General features: G+C 43.2%; 1 protein-coding gene across 5 annotated transcripts in view; it reads left to right on the top strand.

The window, feature by feature from the left end:
- MAPK10 (mitogen-activated protein kinase 10) overlaps window positions 1-15,500 on the top strand; it is a 794,060-nt gene extending 778,560 nt beyond the window's left edge. For 2 of the 5 annotated variants that reach the window (XM_069236167.1, XM_069236175.1), the window contains exon 15: window positions 10,733-15,500. In XM_069236167.1, coding sequence (XP_069092268.1) covers window positions 10,733-10,749 — 17 coding nt within the window. In that variant the 3' untranslated portion in view covers window positions 10,750-15,500. The remainder of the gene's footprint in view (window positions 1-10,732) is intronic. The other 3 variants (XM_069236153.1, XM_069236160.1, XM_069236182.1) reach the window with 2 other exon arrangements.
- Window positions 15,501-19,435: the final 3,935 nt, after the last annotated feature.

Consider the following 19,435-nt stretch of genomic DNA (forward strand, 5'->3'; position numbering starts at 1 on the left):
ACTTTCAACAGGACAAAAGCCTGTGTCTGCCTGTTGTGTCCTAAATGTTCAGCCACCTGCATCTTTCTGAAAGCCAGTCCACCAGAATGGCCATTTTCACCAGCAAGTCTCTGCTTCCTGCACCATAAGATTTGTAAAAAAGTAAGACTGTTTGCAAGTCTGGGCTCCTCTGACTTGTGCCTGTATGTGAAGCAACTATTTTACCTTCGGAAGACATTATATTAATGATGTGCACCATTTAAAGATTCAATAACATCGTTATGTATGGAGCAATGTTTTTTTTTTCATTTCTGTGCTACTGTGAATTTAGCTGTAAAGTGAAATCATTGACCTTTTTAGCCTGGAAAGGCCTTTCTATTCCCACTCCATATGCCGTTTTCTGTGGGAAAATACATAATGAAATATTTATAAATACATGTGCCACAACCAATAGTTCAAAAACTTTAAATTGTAATGCCTGATTGTTAAATTCTTGTTTACAGACACTGAGCATGTGATGTGCAGAAAAGTCCAATTAATCTCTCCTTTTCTCAATTTTAACTCACAAAGGCATAATTAGGGTTTGTGAAATATATATAGCGTGGCAGCTGGTGATTTTTTAAAGTGGCAGGATGTAATACTTGCCCACAGTTCCAGCGAGTGAGCACGCCCAGATACTAGAAGGACTTGAGGGGTGCTGAGTTCTCCTGCCAAGAAAGGTTTGCAAAACATGGGAACAAAGTGTGTATCTTAAAGTGCCATTTTCACCAAAATGTGCAAATAAAAAGTGTATACTCTTGAAGAGGACTGCTTAAATATTGAAATACTTTGATGGTGTTCCAAGTCAATGAAGCCAGGTCAGGGCAGGGATTCCCGATGAAGGAAACACTAGGTAGGCCCAGAGGGCAGGGTTGGCTGGAGTCCTGGCAGCGGGGCTGACATGTGGCTCCTTCCCACGACATGGGAGGAGCAAGGGGCAGCACTGGCACAATCCTTGATCATCAGAGCGGGGGCTAATTCCATGGAGAAAGGGCTGGAGAACCACAGGAAGCAATAACAGCCCCACTTGTGCAGGGGAAGGGTGCTATGGGCAAATGAGACATAGGGTGCACCCCTGCAAGCATGAAAGGCCATAACTCTCGGAGTGGGTTGGAGCAAAGGATGAGAGAGAAGGTAAACCAGCAAAAACAAACACAAAATAGGTAGAGAAGCAAAAGAAAAGGCTAGCAAAGCAGTCAAGGGACAGCGAGCAGTCAGAAGGGAGCGAAAGCAAGGAGCAGTCGTTGGCAGCAGGCAGGAAGAAGAGAAAGGCTCTTTATTTTAGGAGTATGGACATCCCGGACCCTCCATGGAACAGAAGTGTGGAGGCATGGAGATGGCACTGTTTTGGGAGGACCAGGCCCACTGCCCAGTCCAGGGCAGGTGGTGGAAGTGTTATGGTCACCCCCACAGTGAGATAGAATGGCTTTTGGTACAAGGTCCCGATCAGAAGAGGCAGAGTGGCATGGTTGCGTCCCTCCACTGCCTGGGACAAATGTGGTTTACAGTGGGTGGTTTACTTCGAGAGATGAAAGACAGCAAAGGTGCCTCTCACCTCAAGAAGCTACTCAGCGCATGGAAGAGACTTTAGGGACTGGAGGATTCACACTTGGAAGGTGAGGAAGGCAGCAAGGCTGTGAAGCACAGAGTTGCTCTCAGATCTGCAGTGATCATGGTGCACAGGATAAGCCAGGGGGAAGGTGTAATGGTGCCTAGCAATAAAGCAACAGTTCGTGTGTGAAGAAGAAGATACAAGGCAAAAGAAAAAGATGATGAAGGCGGTATAGTAGAAGAAGATTTGGGTGACCAAGCAAGAACAGAAGATGGGTTGGAAAGGTGATGGAATGAGAGAAGAGTCCAAGGCAAGGCTCAGGAAGCATTAGATTCCGCAGAGTAGAAGAGCAGCACCAGTGGTCCTCTTTAGGGTAAGGATCAGATGAAGTAAGGGGTGCTAAAGGCCAGGGAGAGTAAACAGTGTTAGCCCAAAAAAGAGCTGGATGGAACCATGTCATGACAGCTGTCTAGCAGAAGAGTTGAAGAGAAAACAAACGATATGGACTAGAGGCACTGGAGAATGGAGTACAAGACAAGATGTGTGGACACTGACTGTGAGTATTGAGGAGGATGGTGGAAGGATTGAGAGAAAGAAGCAGGACAAAATGCTCAAATGAGAGGGAATGTTATACAGGGATTGAGTGGGGGACAATGCATGAGGAAAGCCTGGGGAGTGAGAACTTCCAGACAGCAAGGTGGGATTTGTGGGACATGTTCCTTGAATGAAGGCAGGGTAAAAAAGGATAACAGGAAAGGCCATGAGGAAGATGACAGGGTTGACAAGGGACTGAAGTGGTACACAGAAGTGCCAAAGTAACGCATGGCAGGCCCCTTTGGATACACTTATTATTCTGGATCTAATGATATCCACTCTTGGTAGAGTACCTTCAATAATGGCCAAGTTAATTCCATAAACTGCTTCATAGACTAAAATGTCTGTAAAGTGAAATGTTTAAATATTGATACATCAATATGAATAGTCTGAAAATGCAGGGCAGGAGCGGAAATGGGAAAGGCAGACATAAAATCCATGTTACCAGTGCATGTGGGAGACTTTCAACTGTTGGCAATTCAGTTCTTTGTGGACACGACCAACGGGGTGCTCAGTGGCATGTACCCTTTTTGAAAAGTTAGCACTTCCCGGAATGGGTGCCAAGACAGTTGGCGGGGTCAGACCAAATTATACACTACCTTGACAATTTGCATTTGTATGCAGGGCAGGACTGATGGGCAAGTGTAAGTGCTTGATTGACACATTTCACATGGTGGTGGACAACTTGGGGGTATCTTTGGTTCAAGAAATGATAAAGCGCCCAACCACCCATCTTACATTTTTAGGAATTGAATTGGAATCTGTGGATATGGTGTCCCAATTGCCTTAAGATAAGCTGGACAGACTGAAGGCAATTTTGAAGGACTTAATAGGGAGGAAGATGTGTGAGCTGTGATTCATTCAACAGGTCCTAGGACATTTGAATTGTGTTTATAGAGTAATAACTCCAAGCAGTGTAATGGATTCAAGAAGATGTAATAGATTGGATGGTGGAGATTTTTTCTGGCGTATCAGGCAGGGGAGGATTTGAAGTGTACTGGAGAGGTTGTTGGAGAGGGTATTGATTTGTGAAACCTTGGCCAGAGAACTGGTGACAGATGAGACACAGCATAGCATATTTTTTTTATTATTTCTAGTAGTGCTGGCTATGGGGTTGTGGGGTGATGAGTTGAAGGACAAAAGAGTGACTTTTAGAGTGGTACACATGATAAACAAATTGTCTGCCAAGGATGTGTAAATGCTTTAACTTCTCCAGGAACTGGTGCTGGTTTGCTTGAAATTGAATATGCCGTTGAGAGCATACATATACCAGGGCTGGACAGTGCAATGGCTGATGCATTGAATAGTGGGTGAGACTGTGTGGCAGGGCATCAGAGACAGACAGAAAAGGGACCCTAGTACAGACAGAAAAGTGAGAGTGAGGTATCTGACAGAGAGGGCAGTGACTGATTCCATGAGGAGAACATACAGGAGGACTTGAATGGAATTGTGTAGTCAAGAGCAAAGAGGAAGTGTGGAAGGAGGGGCTACAAAAAAGGAGTAGGGCTATGATGAACTTTATTATGAGCCTGGTGGAAAAGGGGTTGGCCCCTGTGACCATTGTGGGGAAGTTGGCTGTTATTGCCTTCTTTTATAAGTGTTTTGGGGGAATGAGCTGTGCAGGGGTAAGCTATGGAGATGGATTTTCAAAGAATGAGTTAGGGAAACGGGAAGAAAAGGTGAAACTGCTAATATCTTAAGGGGGTGATTGCCTGAGTGAGATCTGCATGCCCCACAATATGGGAATGTAGGTTTTTCAGGGTTATATTTTTGGTTATGTTCTTTGGGGCATTCAAACTGTCTAAAGTGACATTGTCAAGGAACTATAGTTGCTTATTATGGGAGGATACAAGGGTTGAGGATGTTGAGTGTGTGTGAGGTTTAGAAAGTATAAAACAGATCAGAAAGCAAAAGGGAGAGATGTACAGATGGGCATATCTGGAGTGAAAGAGGTATGCATTGTATTGTTGGAGAGCTATTTTGCATGATTGAGGTGGTGGGAAGAAGGGAGGTTGTTTGTGCATGAGGAAGGAAGAGTGGTGTGGGATGGGCAAGAATTAGGTATCCTAGGGATCTATCTAAGAGCTTATTTTAAGCTGATCCAACCAACCTTGGATCTCTGAGTTGGAACAGCATTGAAAGGTTCAGATTTAAGTTCACAGAAGAGAGGTTGAAGAGACTGGGGGAGATGGAGAGACAACATTATATGGTGTTTGTGAGATTGGAGATGTGGCATTCAGAGTGACACAGAAAAACAATATTATATATCTCACAGGCGCCAAGGTATAGAGTGTTAGGAAGGAAAATATTTATCTCTGTGGGCATTCCCTTATGAAATGGGCTGAAGAGCATGCAGGCAGACAGTGTTATTGGCTACAGATATGGTTACCAGTGGAAGAAGCAGCAATGAGGTAGTTGGGCATTGAAGAGGATGAGAAGGGGACACTTGATGTCCATGCTGTGGGAAATGAGGGAAATGTGGCACAGACTGGACACGGTGTTGATACACTTGGGAAAAAATGACTTGGTGCAATCCACAGGCATAGAATTGATAAAGATAATGGCTGAAGTGAAGGAAAGGTGGGCATGAGCATTTGTGTTTTAAACACAGCTACTGCCCATAAAAGTATGGGGGGAACAAGAACGCCTACAGTAATCAATAAGACAAGAAAAGATGTGAACAGGAAGATTTTGGGTTACTGTAAGAAGTAGAGGATTGAAGTTGTGAGCCATGTATATATTGTGTTTCAATGTCTGGTGTAATTCGACCATGAAGGGGTTTGCTTGTTCCTACTGCCGAAAAGGATTTATTAGGAAAAATTGTTGCACAAGGTAGAGAGCTTCATGGGGATTGGTCCGCTTGTGGGGGATAGAAACAACACCTCTGTGGGGGGTTTGTCTGGTGGTAGAGTGATAACTCAAAGAACACGTGGAAGCTGATAAAGAAAGGAAGAACATATCAGACAAGAATAAAGAAGTGAATGTATATTGACAAGAAAGACTGGTATCAAGACAGGTAAGATAGACAGCAAAGTGAAACAAATATAGGGAAAGATGAAGAGTTCAAATGAACAAGGAGATCTAAATAAACTTGGTCAAAGGTTGGTTAGAACTGATATTGTTAGGAATAAGACAGGTGGAGATTCGCATGGGTGGGAAACTGTTTAAAGGGTGAGGGAGGGTTAATCATTATTTATTAGTGTGTTGTTTAGGTATTGTAAGAGTGTGCAGCATAGCTGAAGGATGTGTGTATTATGAGCCTAACTTCTCCCAATTACAGTGGCCTTTTCCACATATCAGGATGTGGTGTGAGACTGCTTCCACTTCCAAGCAGTAAATAGAAGGTAAACAAACCTGTTGGACATAAAGGACTTAAGAGCTTTCTTCATTGACTATTTTGTTTATGAAATGGGAGGTGCTCTTGTGTACCTATTATTTATTTTAATAGTCATGTGGTGAGCCACCTTGAATTACACAGTGGGAAGTAGATAGGATTCTTGCTAAATCTGCTAATTCTGTAACTTGTTAGGATTATCTGCAGAGTTGCACTTTTGATTCATGAAACTGGCTGATTGCAGTTGCCCATTTTGCTACAGTGTCCAGAGATTTTTAGGGTTGAGCCTGCAAGAGCAGGCACTACCACATGCGTCTTGCTTGCAAGACTCTGTTGTGAATTAAAAAGGGCATGGATCCCGCCCGTTGCTTACCATTTGTAGACTTGCGTGGCACTCTTCTTTAAAGCCTCATAATTTGTCACTGCTGGCCTAGTATCATTTCCGTTCCTGTCTGTGGAGCAGGGACCAAGCACTGATTGAGTCAAATTAATAAGTGCCACCCGCTGCTCCTGACGCAATTGAGGTACTTTCTTTTAACTTTCTATGGCCCTGCAAACAGAAGGCCTGTGACTGGCAAAAACATGCCAAACAGGACACACACACTTGCAAAGTTTTATTTTCTATTGTTAACTCTTTTCTTTTATTTTGGCAAGTCTTCTTTTCTCACTTTGCACACATGGTTTGTTTTGTTTTTGCTTGTGGGCGCTGTTCTCAAAAGATGACAATTATCTTGTTCTCAATATTGCAGGCCAACATTGTTTCTTTCTTATGGGTAGCTTCTGAAATTATGACAGATAATTATGCAGTAATCCCCAATTCACCCCTCTCCAATCCAATCTGCCTCACTCCAATCCAACCCACCTTACCGCACACCAAGTTACCCCATTCAGTCCAATCCACTCAACTCAATTCAATTGACCCTAAACCAATCCAATCCACCCACTCCAATCAACCCAACTCCAAACAAAACCACTCACCCCAATCCACTCCAGTCCACCATGCTCCAGTCCTCCCCTCTCACCCCACTCAGATTTGCCCCACTCCGATCTGCCCCACCCAATCCAAAACAATCTGTCCAAATCTAATCTGTCCCAATCCAATCCTAAACAATCGGGCCAACCTCAATGTTCCCCACTCCAATCCAAAACAATCTGCCCCTCTCCAAACCAAAACAATCTGCTCCATTCCAATCCAAAACAACCTGCCCCACTCCAATTCAAAACAATATGCCTCAGTCCAATCCAAAACAATATGCCCCATTCCAATCTGCCCAACTCCGATCTTATCCACGCCAATCGAAAACAATCTGCAACTCTCCAATCTGCCCCATGTCAATCCAAAACAATCAGCTCCACTCTAGTCTGCCCCACTGCAAACTGCCCCACTCCAATCCAAAACAACATGCCCCACTCCAATCTGCCCCACTCTTATCCCAGACAATGTGCTCCACTTCAATCTGCCCCATGCCAATCCAAAACAATCTGCCCACTTCAATTTAAAACATTTTCCTCCACTCCAATTTAAAACAATCAGCTCCACTCCAATATGTGCCACTTAAAACAAAAACAAAAAAGCACCCAATCCAATCTGCCCCACTCCACTCCAAAATAATCTGCCCCCACTCAATCCAAAATAATCTGGTCCCCTCCGAATCTAAAACAATCTGCCACACTCCAACCTGCCCTACTCCAATCCAAAAAAGTCTGCTGCACTATAATCTGTCCCACTCCAACCCAAAGCAATCTGCCATACTCCAGTCTACCGCACTCCAATCCAAAACAATCTGCCCCACTCCAGCCTGCCCACTCCCATCAAAACGATCTGCCCCACTCCAATCCGCCTCACTCCAATGTTCCTATTCCAATCTGCGCCACTCCAATATATCTCGTTCCAATTCAAAATGATCTAACCCTCTCTAATCTGCCCCACCCCAATCCAAAACAATCTGCCCAACTCCAGTCTGCTCCACTCCAATCTGTCCCATTCCAATCTGACCCACTCCAACCCAAAACAATCTGCCCAACTCCAATCTGCCCCTCTCCAAACCAAAACAATCTGTCCCACTCCAATCTGCCCCACGCCAATCCAAATCAATCTGCCGCACTACAATCTGCCCCTCTTCAATCTGTCTCACTCCAGTTCACCCCACTCCACTCCAGTCCACCTCACCCTAATCCAGTGCACCCTGCCCATCCCATTCCACCTTACTCCAATCCCCTGTAGTCCACCCTTTTCCAATCTGCCCCACACCAATGCAATACAATCCAAACCAATCCAATACAGCCCAATCCAATCCACCCCATTCTAATCCAATCCACCTCACACCAATCCAATCCACCCTTCCCTACTCCACCCCGATCCACCCCACTCTAATCTAATCCACCACAATCTACCCCACTCCAATCCACCCAACTCCAGTCCAAACCACCACACTCCAGTCCAATCTATCCCATTCCAGACACATCTACCCGAGACGAATACAACTCACTCAAATCCAGTCCAACCCAATGCACCCACTCAAGTCCATTCCACCTACTAAAATCTAATCCGCCCTACTCCAATCCAATCCACCACAACCCAATCAGCCCCACTCAAGTCCATCCGACTCCAATCTACTTCACATTAATCCACCCTGCTCCAGTACAATCCTGTCCACCTTAATCCAACCCACACCAATCCAATCCAATGTACACCGATTCAATTCACCCCCACTCCAATCCACCCAACTCTAAAAAGTCCACCCCACTCCAGTCCAATCCACCCCACACCAATTCAATCCAATTCACACAAATTAAATTCACCCAATTCCAATCCACCCCACTCCACTCCAGTCCACCTCACCCCAATCCAGTGCACCCCACCCACCCCATTCACCTCACTCCAATCCACTACAGTCCACCCTGTTCCAATCTACCCCACACCAATCCAGTACAATCCAAACCAATCCAATACAGCCCAATCATATCAACCCCCATTCCAATCCAATCCACCTCACCCCAATCCAATCTACCCTACTCAACTCCACCCCAATCCACCCCACTCTAATCCAATCCACCACAATCCACCCCACTCCAATCCACCCAACTCCAGTCCAAATCACCACACTCCAGTCCAATCTATCCCACTTCAGTCCAATCTACCCCAGACCAATTCAACCCACTCAAATCCAGTCCAACCCAATCCACCCACTCAAATCCATTCTACCCACTAAAATCTAATCCACCTCACTCCAATCCAAACCACCACAACCCAATCAAACCTACTCCAATCCATCCCAATCCAATCTACTTCACATTAATCCACCCAACTCAGTCCAATCCAGTCCACCTTAATCCACCCCACTCCAATCCAATCCACCCCACCCCACTCCAAACCACCTTAATCCACCCTACTCCAGTCCAATCCACCCCACTCCAATGCAATCCAACCAACACCAGTCCAATCCACTCCACTCTAAAAGGTCCACCCCACCCCAATCCACTCACTCCAATCCAATCCACCTCACACCAATCCAATCCAATGCACACAATTGAATTCACCCAACTCCAATCCACCCCACTCCATTCGTCCAATCCACCCACTTAAATCAAATCCACTCGAATCCAGTCCATTCTACCCCAATCCAATCGACCACACTCTAGTCCACCCCACTCCAATACATCCCACTCCAAAAATCCATGCCACTGAAATCCACTCCACCTCAATCCACTCCACCCCAATCCAATCCACCCCACTCTAATCCACCCCACTCAATCCAATCCACCTCACTTCAATCCCATCCAAACCACTGCAATTTTAACCACTCCACTCCAGTCTAACCCACAGTACTACAATCCAATCCACTGCACTCCATTCTAGACCGCTCCAGTCCATCCTATTTCAGTCCACCTCACCCTGTCTAATTCACCCCACTCAATCCAATTTACCCCGCTCCAATCCAATCCACCCCACTCTAACCTACCCCAATTCAATTCACCCCACTCCAATCCACCCAACTCCAGTCCACACTACCTCATCCAACCTACTCCATTTCAGTCACCTCACCCCGATCCACCCCATCCAGTCCACCCCACTCCAACTCACCGACTCTAATCTATCCCACTCCATCACAGTCCACCCTACTCAAATCCAATCTGCTCCAGTCCACCCTACTCTACCCCAATCCAGTCCACCCCAGCTCAGTTCAGTCTACCCCACTCGAATCTAATACAATCTACCCTACTCTGATCGACCCCACTCTAGACCAATCCACCCCCCTCCAATCCAGTGAATCCAACCCATCCCACTCCAATCCAGCCTACCCCACTCCAGCCCAATCCAATCCACCCCACCCTAGCTCAGTCAAATCCACCTCAATCCAGTCCAATCTAATCCACCCCACTCAACTCCACCCCACTCCAGACCACCCCATTCAAATCCAATCCACCCCACCTATATCAAATCCACCGACCCCATCACTCCAATTCAATCTACCCTCCCCAATCCAATATACCCCACTCCGATCCATCCCATCCAATCCAACCACTTCAATGTACCCCACTCCACCAATTCCACCCCACTCTGCCTCAATCCAAACCACCCCACTGTACTCCAATCCAATCCACCAGACTACCTCAGTCCACTCCAACCCATTCCACTCTGTTCCACTGCACTCTACACCACTCCACTCTACGACATTGCACTCTACGACACTGCCTGCCACTGAACTCTACTCCCCTTTACTCAACTCTACAACACTCTACTCCCCAACTCCACTCTACTCCAACAAATCCACTATACATTACTCCCCCACTCCACTCTATGACACCACACGCCACTAACTTTTAGCCATGCTGAACAGCAGCCACACTGGTGTACAACATGGCAAAAACACATTGCCAAGCCAATAGCGCTTGCATAGGTGAGACCTCTTGGCTTTGTCTATGCTTGTTTCCTCTAGAAGCCTCCAGAATGCCATGGCTACTGATATGTTACTCGGCAGCCTGTCCGCTCCTGGAAAACAGTTGAAGATATGACTAACACTGGCCTAATGGAATTTATTTTGTTAAAATTAGTGTGAATTCTGGCTGTTCTAAAACACTCCAAAGATTCCTTCTAGATTATTTAGGTCAATGCAAATTTTAAGGTACACTTTCATTTTTCTGTCCATGGAATTCATAGTAATAGCTTGCAGGAAGCCTTACAGAAGCGAATGGGTTCTTAGATTTAATCACTGTGCTGTTTATTTTCTCAGCACAGGTGCAGCAGTGAACAGCAGCGAGAGCCTCCCCCCGTCCTCATCTGTCAACGACATCTCCTCCATGTCCACCGACCAAACCCTCGCATCCGACACCGACAGCAGCCTGGAAGCGTCGGCAGGCCCCCTCGGTTGTTGCAGGTGACTAGCCGCCTGCCTGCGAAACCCCGCCTTCTTCAGCAGATAACCTGAGGAAACCCAGAGAAAGAGAAACGCGCAATCCACAAAGGAAACAAGACACGACGAGAAAGTTTGAAATCCCTTTCAGCCTGCTTCTCTTACAAAGTTATGTAATGCGGCTAAGCGCAAAATGTATATTTAACTTATAGTTGCTCTGCTTTGGCCTTCTTCAGATGATGCTTACTGCAAAGAACCAGGGAATGAAAAGCCTCATTCCACCAGGTGTACACTAATGGCTGCCAAACCAGCAACCGGAAACCATTCTTTCTCATTGTGACATGACAAGGTGTGCAGTAGCCTCTCAGACCGCAGTGTGCATGTGAATGTGTCTATCTCCCCATCTCTGAAGCTGCTGCAGCTCATGTAGGTATATTTTATCCGTCTGTCTGCCCCACATCCCGTCTGTCCTCCCGGAAGGAGATAGACATACACACATAAACACGCATGTACAATAGATGTAAACATGCAGACATACATGTAGATTACAGAACACATGACTGTACAGCATACACTTTATGTATATATATCGTATATAGTACAAAAATGGCCAATTTTGTGTGGAAGGCGTGAATACAGCTGTATTATAATGCAAGGTAATTTATTTATTAACTGTTAGGTCCATTTTATTTATTTATTTATTTATTATTTTTCAATAAGAAACTTTGTAAAAAAAAAAAATTAAAAGTGAATTTCAGGGGGCCGGCTTTGTCACACGCTAATGATATAGAACCTTGGTATATGCCAGCTGGGGGAAAAGTAGTCCAATCCCACCGGGAGTGTCTGTGATGAGCTCCTAGTGGGAACATGCATGGCAGCTAATTAAATATGTTTTGAATACTTTTGTTTTTTAGTTGGAGGCTAAGTTGAGAACCTCATTTGAAAACCAGGACAGGCCGTTCGTGTTAGCAGTTCATTTTTCAGTGGTAGACAAGTGATGGGCTGAATTAAAGTTGAGCTACCATTGAGATGTTAGTGCACTTGACAGATTGACAAGCCCATGCAACCGGGCCAATCATTGAGTTATCCTTCACTCGTGCCAACTCAGTGTCTGCTTTGAAACACTCCACCTTGAATGGAGGATCCAGTCTTCATACAAGATGTGCTGGGTTTCCAATAACCTGCTCAGTGCAACTTTTCACGCATACATCCCGATTTGAAATCATCCCCTGTTGGCTTTCCCATCGCTTAGCTCTTTAAATATGTACCTTGTTACAGAAGGAGTGGTTCAATCCCAAATGCAGATTATATATGCAGTTTTATGTGGGAGCTGGGTGGCTAATTTTCTGCTGATGAACCTGCACCATAATTATCGGAATGCACTGATGAATAATTTCTTTCCCTGTAGGTATAAATCACTCTTTGCGATGTTAATGAAGACAAAAAAACTAAAAACTTGTAAAACCACCCGCGAAGAAGTTTGGCAAGTGAACTATATCACTTCCAAAAATAATTTAGAATTCCCTGGCTTTACTCTTCAGCATCAGGAATTTAGGAAATAGAGAGATGTTTCTGGCGTTTGTTCTAGAGAAAGAATGTGACATTTGAATTACTCGGTCGAACTTTTGTCTGCTGAGCTTCTTTTAAGCAGATCCAGCCAACCTTGAAAGTGGCAAAAAAAAGGGGGAAATTGATAATCTATTTATCTTCGGGAAGGGTGTTATTCGTTCACCGTTCTGCTGACCTGGTCATTTACAGAGGTCTGTTTCTGTTGATCATTGTGACCTCGGCCGGTATCTCCACACTCATTGGTCTCAATAGTTGTATTAAAAGCATTGTTGAAAAGCACCCCTTGCTTAGTGCCTGCAGGGATGTTCTGTTACATTACAGCGAGGATATTATGCTCTGTTATAGAAAAACATACCTTTGTTTTTAGTACATATAATGTTACAGTACAAAACAATGGTGACATTCACAGGTCATTCCTGGAAATTATTGGGCCTCCTACACCTAAGAAAGAGTATTTGTAACGGTGGCCATTCTGTGCCTTGAGGTTATTTTGTGGGGAATTTTTCTGACTGAAAGACACGTTGGATGTACATTAGCTTTTTTGTCTTCTGTTCATGGTTCAACAGGGTGATGGTGAAAGATAAAGGTGATAGACGATTGGTTGCAAATGTCTCAACCGCTGACAAATGCCATGGCCGCACCGCAGTCCATATTGTTTTGCCCACTATGTCACTCAAAGTGGTAACTAGCCATATGCAAATCAGACTTGGTCATGGCAAAATAGGAAAACTCCAGCCGGAAATGCCAAGCAGGGTCCCATCTGAACGGGAAATACTTGAAACATAGTTTAGTGGTACATCAAGCCAGAGCACAGGTACAATGCAGTTCACTATTACATTGTGACGGTGTTCACTTGATACACCTGAATCTTAATTCTGCATGAATTCCTGAGGCAAAGTAAGTTCTGTCATTTGCTTTGTAAATATTGTCCACATCATTTGAGGATGAGAGTGTGCAAACATGCACACAATTACACGTGCTTAAAGTGGGCAAGTTCTATTTCGTGAATTAAAGACATGTTGCCTAAATCTCTCTCTTGCACACACCCACACGGGCGCACATATATACACACACGCACAAAGCTGACACAAAACAGAGAGAAGAATACAAAGATGCAAAAATTAATTTAAACTGTTCTTTTAAAAAAAGCATATTTGTCAACCATTTTCCAAAAGTTGGTATACCATTCCATGTTTAGCATTTATAAGAATATCCTATTTTTAGATTTCATGTAACTATGGCTATTTTCCAAAAGGCTGAGTTACAGAGGTACATGTGAAAGCAATAATATGATCTGGCGGTGTCCATTCTAGATATTTTCTAGGGGGCGATAATGAACAGAGCCCTGCTGACAACATGGTGCTGGTATGTGAAGCTAGCGATTCACCTAAGCTAAAGCCATGCAACATCAATAGCAATATTCAGCAGCATCAAAATCACCCAGTTCAAATAAACTTACAATGCTTGTGAAAACACATACAGGGAATTTGAAAAGCATTGTGGGTTACAAACTGGGAAGGTGTGATTCTAGGGAGCCTAACTGCTGTGATATACTGACCATGCAGTAGGCTCAAGAGACATCTGCCATAAAAATGCTGCGATTAATACATTGTTAGATACACAATGTTCATTAATATTTTTGAGGTAATAGGCATAAAGAAGGGATAAAAAAATTTGCAGGCCATACAATCACTTTGCTTTTGGCCAAAACAGCCCAAAGTGAACTTGTTTACAGCTTTACAAGTTCAATAACAGAAGATCAAGAGTGAAAATTAGCGTCACAACAGTCAGACAATGTATTTTGTATGGGCGTATAATAGCAATAAAGTATTTCCATTGTTTTGATTATCGTATGGACAAGTGGCTATCAGAGCAAACCTTGGGCAGTTGACACTTGTACCTGGAGACCTTTGCTCAAAAGAAGTGTTAACAAGAGTCCAGTAATCTCTCTGTAACCACAAAGTCCATATGAAAATTAATTGTTTTTTTTTTGCTGCTGCTCTCCCCCTTTTTTGATTATGCCACTGAACTGCCTCCCTTCCACAGGTTATGTGATTCGTGAACTAATCAATTTTCGGAAACCCGCTAAAGATACCACACCTTCCAACTCACTCAAAGAGACTTTGTCACTTATCAAGTAAAATCTATAAACGTTTGTTGTGCCAATTGTGGTCTTGTCTTTCACATTCGTAGTATAGAAGATCTTATGTGTCTTTGTAAAATTGAGTTTAGTGGGCGCAACTCATGGAATTTGACTTCATGGAATTAGGCAGAGTTACAAAAAAACTGTGACATTTAGCAGAGTTACATCAACGGGAAGAAATAGGCACATTGCACTGCTTGCGCTATGATGTAGCACTGTTTGCAGGTTCTATGCTGAAAAATCAGTGCGAACGACACCTCGCTGCGCACCAGAGGGCACAGCCAGTCAAGCTGATGTTGCTGCCGTTCAAGTAGATTTTCTAATGCCTGGACCACAGGTTGGGAACCACTGACGTACATCACTTAGGATTGTATTTACCTAATGCTGGGCAATGCGTGCAGGAGGCATTAGTCAGTTTTCTTGAGGACCGCTGGTGTATGGGGTATTCCTTTGGAATCCATTCAACCGCAGGGAGGAGATCATGGAGTCTCCTCCAAATGGTGCAGACCAGCAAAGACTTTTCTGCTTCTGCCAATGTACAAGTTGTCCTCCAGCGTGAGTCTCTGTGTGGATGAAAAAACATGTAATTCAACCCTTTCTCCTACTAGAAAGCTGCAGAAGGATTTCTTGCTGGAGATTTAAAGCCCGTAGGAGAGAAAGAAAGTAGATGCTCTGAGCCATGTCCCATTAAATGAGAACTAAAAATACTGATTTACATTTTTGGATGGACAGATGTCTTCCATAGTTGAACTCGAACAGCCTCATTTTACCACCTTAGTAGTAAATGGCTGTTTGTCACTCTGAAGGAATGTGCTATTTTTGACTGGGAATGCAGCAGAAATGGTTGACATCTCTAAAATAAACAACAGAATGCATCACAACAACATACCACAAAGCAAAATAACAAGGCAGCAAGTGCATAATTGGGCACAACACAACAAAACAGTAAAAACTGAAAGAATGGTACACAAAAGCCACGATGCAAAACAACAGCAACACAATGCATTGATGCATCACAAAAACACAATAGCACAGAAATTACACAACAAATCACCACTACAGCAAAATACATCACAACAAATGTGCACAAACATCCAGCACCAATTACCACGTCCAATAATCTGCTTTCATAATTTACATGCACCACAAATTGACGTACTCACCACCACAGACACATACTAGTACTTGGCAAACATGTTTTATGATCCAGCCCAAAATCATTTTGTCAATGATGTTACCAGTTGCAAGCTATATAATTTATAATGTCTGCTGTGCATCTGAACATTTTAGAACATTTTACCCATACCCTTCCGATGACTGTAAAATCTTAGCAGAAGGTACAAAAAAGGTTATATTTGTTCAGATCAAGACATTCTGAAGAAATAATTTGCAAGTAGTATGAAATAGGTGTCACTGCCAAAAAGGTGGCAACATGTTTGTACGACCAATGCGTACAGCTGAGACCCACACAGAAAACAAACAAAGCAACAATGCTCAATTCTTCAAAAAATACAATTTAATTTATTCATTAGTTGATGAATTTAGAACAATCACTGATAATTCTGACGAGAATTTTAGTTTTCCCTGCACGGGACAGAATTCAGTGCTTAGGGTTCACTTAAGTTTAGAGATTTTTGTTTGTAAATTAAAGTATACATTTTTTACTTTAACTGTACTAGCTATGTAAAAAAGCATTGCTGAATATTTGGTACCATGTTTACAGGACTACAAAACTACATCAGTCTGCAGTAGGTTGGTACGCCTAAACAGAGTCGAAACATGTTCATTTTAATGATGGGTGGTGAAATAAGGAGAAGGGGCTGTATTGGTTCAATGCCTTTATTTATATACAGGAATCTGCATTTACTCAGTTGTGCGAGTGGGACTTATGGCCAGTATAAGTTAAACAACAACACCGCCTCCCCAAACCACCCATAAGAAAGCAGCTATCCGCCTTGCCATGTCAGTTCTATAATCTGACTGGAGCTCTACCTGCCTGTAGTACTGCATGATCAAACCACAACCGCATGTTCACCACTGCAAGGAATTATTGTGCTCTGGGTTGAGGAGTGGAGGCAGTTCATGGGCAAGACTGGAAGAGCCATCAGTGTCCTTCTGTTTTTTCAAAGTATCTTTGTGATGAGCAGTCTGTCAGAATGAATGAACCTAAATGTGACATTTGCTATAGAATTGAACATATTTTTGTATCAGTTACTGATGGTTTCTCTACTTATTTTACTTCTTCATATGGGCACAGGATCATTACAATTTTATGTCAATGTTGGTGCATTGCTGTATAAATTTGCTTGCCAATGCTCAGTAGCGGGTAAAGGCGATTCTACAGGTTAAAGCTGAATATTTCGCTCATTGGTTACCGAGAAATAGGAGTTTTTTGACAGAGCTGTACTTCTAGCAGCCATGCATTGCAATGGAGGCATAAACTAGGTAGCCTCGTCAAGCTTGTGCATGACATTTTGTAATCCTGTACCTCACGGAACGGTAAAAATAGGCTTTGGAGATGGCTAATACTCTAATGTTGTCCTACGGTGGGAAGGACCCAACACATGTTGAATTTTCTAAATGGCCAAGGTTTCATAACAATGTCTATTTGTCAGATTTCTTAAATACTTTCTCATTCATTCATTCTGGGCCATGAATCTGAACCTTTCCTTAGAAGAAAATGGAGAAGTGGTTAAAAATTGGTTTAGACGCAAAGGTTAAAGTAGTTCAAAGTCTAAGGCCAGACTCATGAAAGGGCACTAAAAAGTGGGAATTCTATTCCTTTAAGTTTACTGTTATGCATGGAGTGGAAATAAGCCACAAATATTCCTGCAAATCTGCAAGATTCATACTTTTCAGGACCGTTTTCAATGGGAAAAGGGCGCTCCGGCTGATTTCTCACAAGGTAAAGGATGATTTATTTTTTCCCTCCATGAGGAAAATACATTTCTTTTGGAGATAAACCTTGCCTTGATCTGCATCAAACCCAATATTACAATCTCTTTCTTTTACCACTGTGGAAAGGTACCTACTTCCGGCTGTGGATAGCTCTACGAGCATTCCCACGACGAGCACCTAGCTGCAAAACATCTATTAACAGCTACAAATATATCGGTTTATGAGTCTTCATTGCATGCAGCATGGTCAATAAACACCCCCACAACATCTGCTTTGCCGTCACTATCTCTAAATTGCCAATTGTCCATTGCCATGCATGGAAGTATTGTTTGTAAATTTCTACCAATCACGATTCTATGAATCTAGATGTGGAATTTGCCATTGTAATTATATTGTTTTGAGTAACAAAGATCTGTTTGATCTGTAATATCGATTATGAATCAGACCTTACGTTTACACAATGCATTTATGTTTTCCTGAGCCCTAACACTAGAACCTTGTAATCTAATGTTAAATGTTAACTACATTCACGGCTGAGACAGAAAACTACCCTGAGTCCCAGATGTGAAAGGTGGTGAAAAACTCTGAACTCACAGTTCCCTGATGATGGTATTGTACTGATGCTGCATGAGAATGGCACTGGGCAAAGCTTTGTAGAAAGTGAGGGAAGGCCCTATGGGCATATTTACAAGCCCTTAGTGCCACCTTACACCACCCTCGCATAATTGTTTTTTCGCTAAGATGGCGTGAAGGAGGCCCTTCTCCTGGGCAGTATTTACAAAGTTACACGATGTTTACTTTGTAAACCCTGGAGCCACATTGTGCCTGTGCCAGGCATAATGTATGCAAGGGGGTGGCGTTCCGATGTAGGGAGGCCTGAAAAAATGGGCAGTGAGATTTACAACATTTCACTGCACACTTGTTTCTGTCTTTTTTAATACCTGGTCAGAGTAGGCGCTTAAATGACGCACCCATTTAAATTAATGGTTCTCCCTGTGCTTTGCTGCACTTGCATCAAAATTGATGCTAGAGCAGCAAAGCGCCACATAGGATAAATAATTTTGACACTACTGTCCTTACGCCCCCCAATTTGCACTATATTGTAAATACGGTGCAACCATGGTGTTGTTAGGTGGGATAAGGGTGACGCAAGAAAAGTGGTGCATTGGGACCGATGCGCCACTAACTTGTAAATATGCCCCTAAGTATTTAGTACACATGCAGAGTATTTGACATCAGGTTTCTTCACAGAAACTCTACAACAGTGAAACAGTACATGCAATATTAGTAGTGATGAAAGGAAACTATGTTATACGGTTCCTATGAGGTTGGAAGGACAAGAACGTCACAATGTAGAGACTTGGTCTATCCATATAATCCCAAGAATTTGCAAAATCCTACAAAAAAGATCTAGACAATGGATTCCACTATAGTTCACAAGATCACATAAAACTATTTTCACTGTCAAGGGACATTATTTAGATTGATGTGAAATAAATAAAGCAGGTTATCATGGACAGGGTCTATTGTACGTAGTATCAAACGGAAAAAGATAAATATTGTTTGTGAAGCAGCAAGAAAAAGGGGTCTGACTGACATCAGGACATTATTGAAGATTTGTAAATGTTCCTTGAATTTACTGCGCCACAGTCATCCTGTGAGGGATGCAGTGGAAAATGTTTATTCTAGTAGCAGTTTGTTATGGATGTTGATGCCTGCTCTGGAGTTTCAATTAAAAAAAGAAAAATGGCTTAAGTGAGGACTTTAGTTTTGTAACAATAAACCGTATTCATACCAAGATGTCAGAAACCATTAAGGCAGGCTGAGTTTACAAGCCCTTTTTCATCTTCTGTAAATTACAACTTCGGGGCACTGTTATGAAATAAAATAAATTGAGGAATTCTAAAGTATACATAAAGCCATATTGGACGTTCACCCCACCCTTTCAAAGTTGAGCAGATGCATCTGTCCTG

This window comes from Pleurodeles waltl, chromosome 1_2 (assembly GCF_031143425.1).
Source record: "Pleurodeles waltl isolate 20211129_DDA chromosome 1_2, aPleWal1.hap1.20221129, whole genome shotgun sequence".
Lineage (NCBI taxonomy): Eukaryota > Metazoa > Chordata > Amphibia > Caudata > Salamandridae > Pleurodeles > Pleurodeles waltl.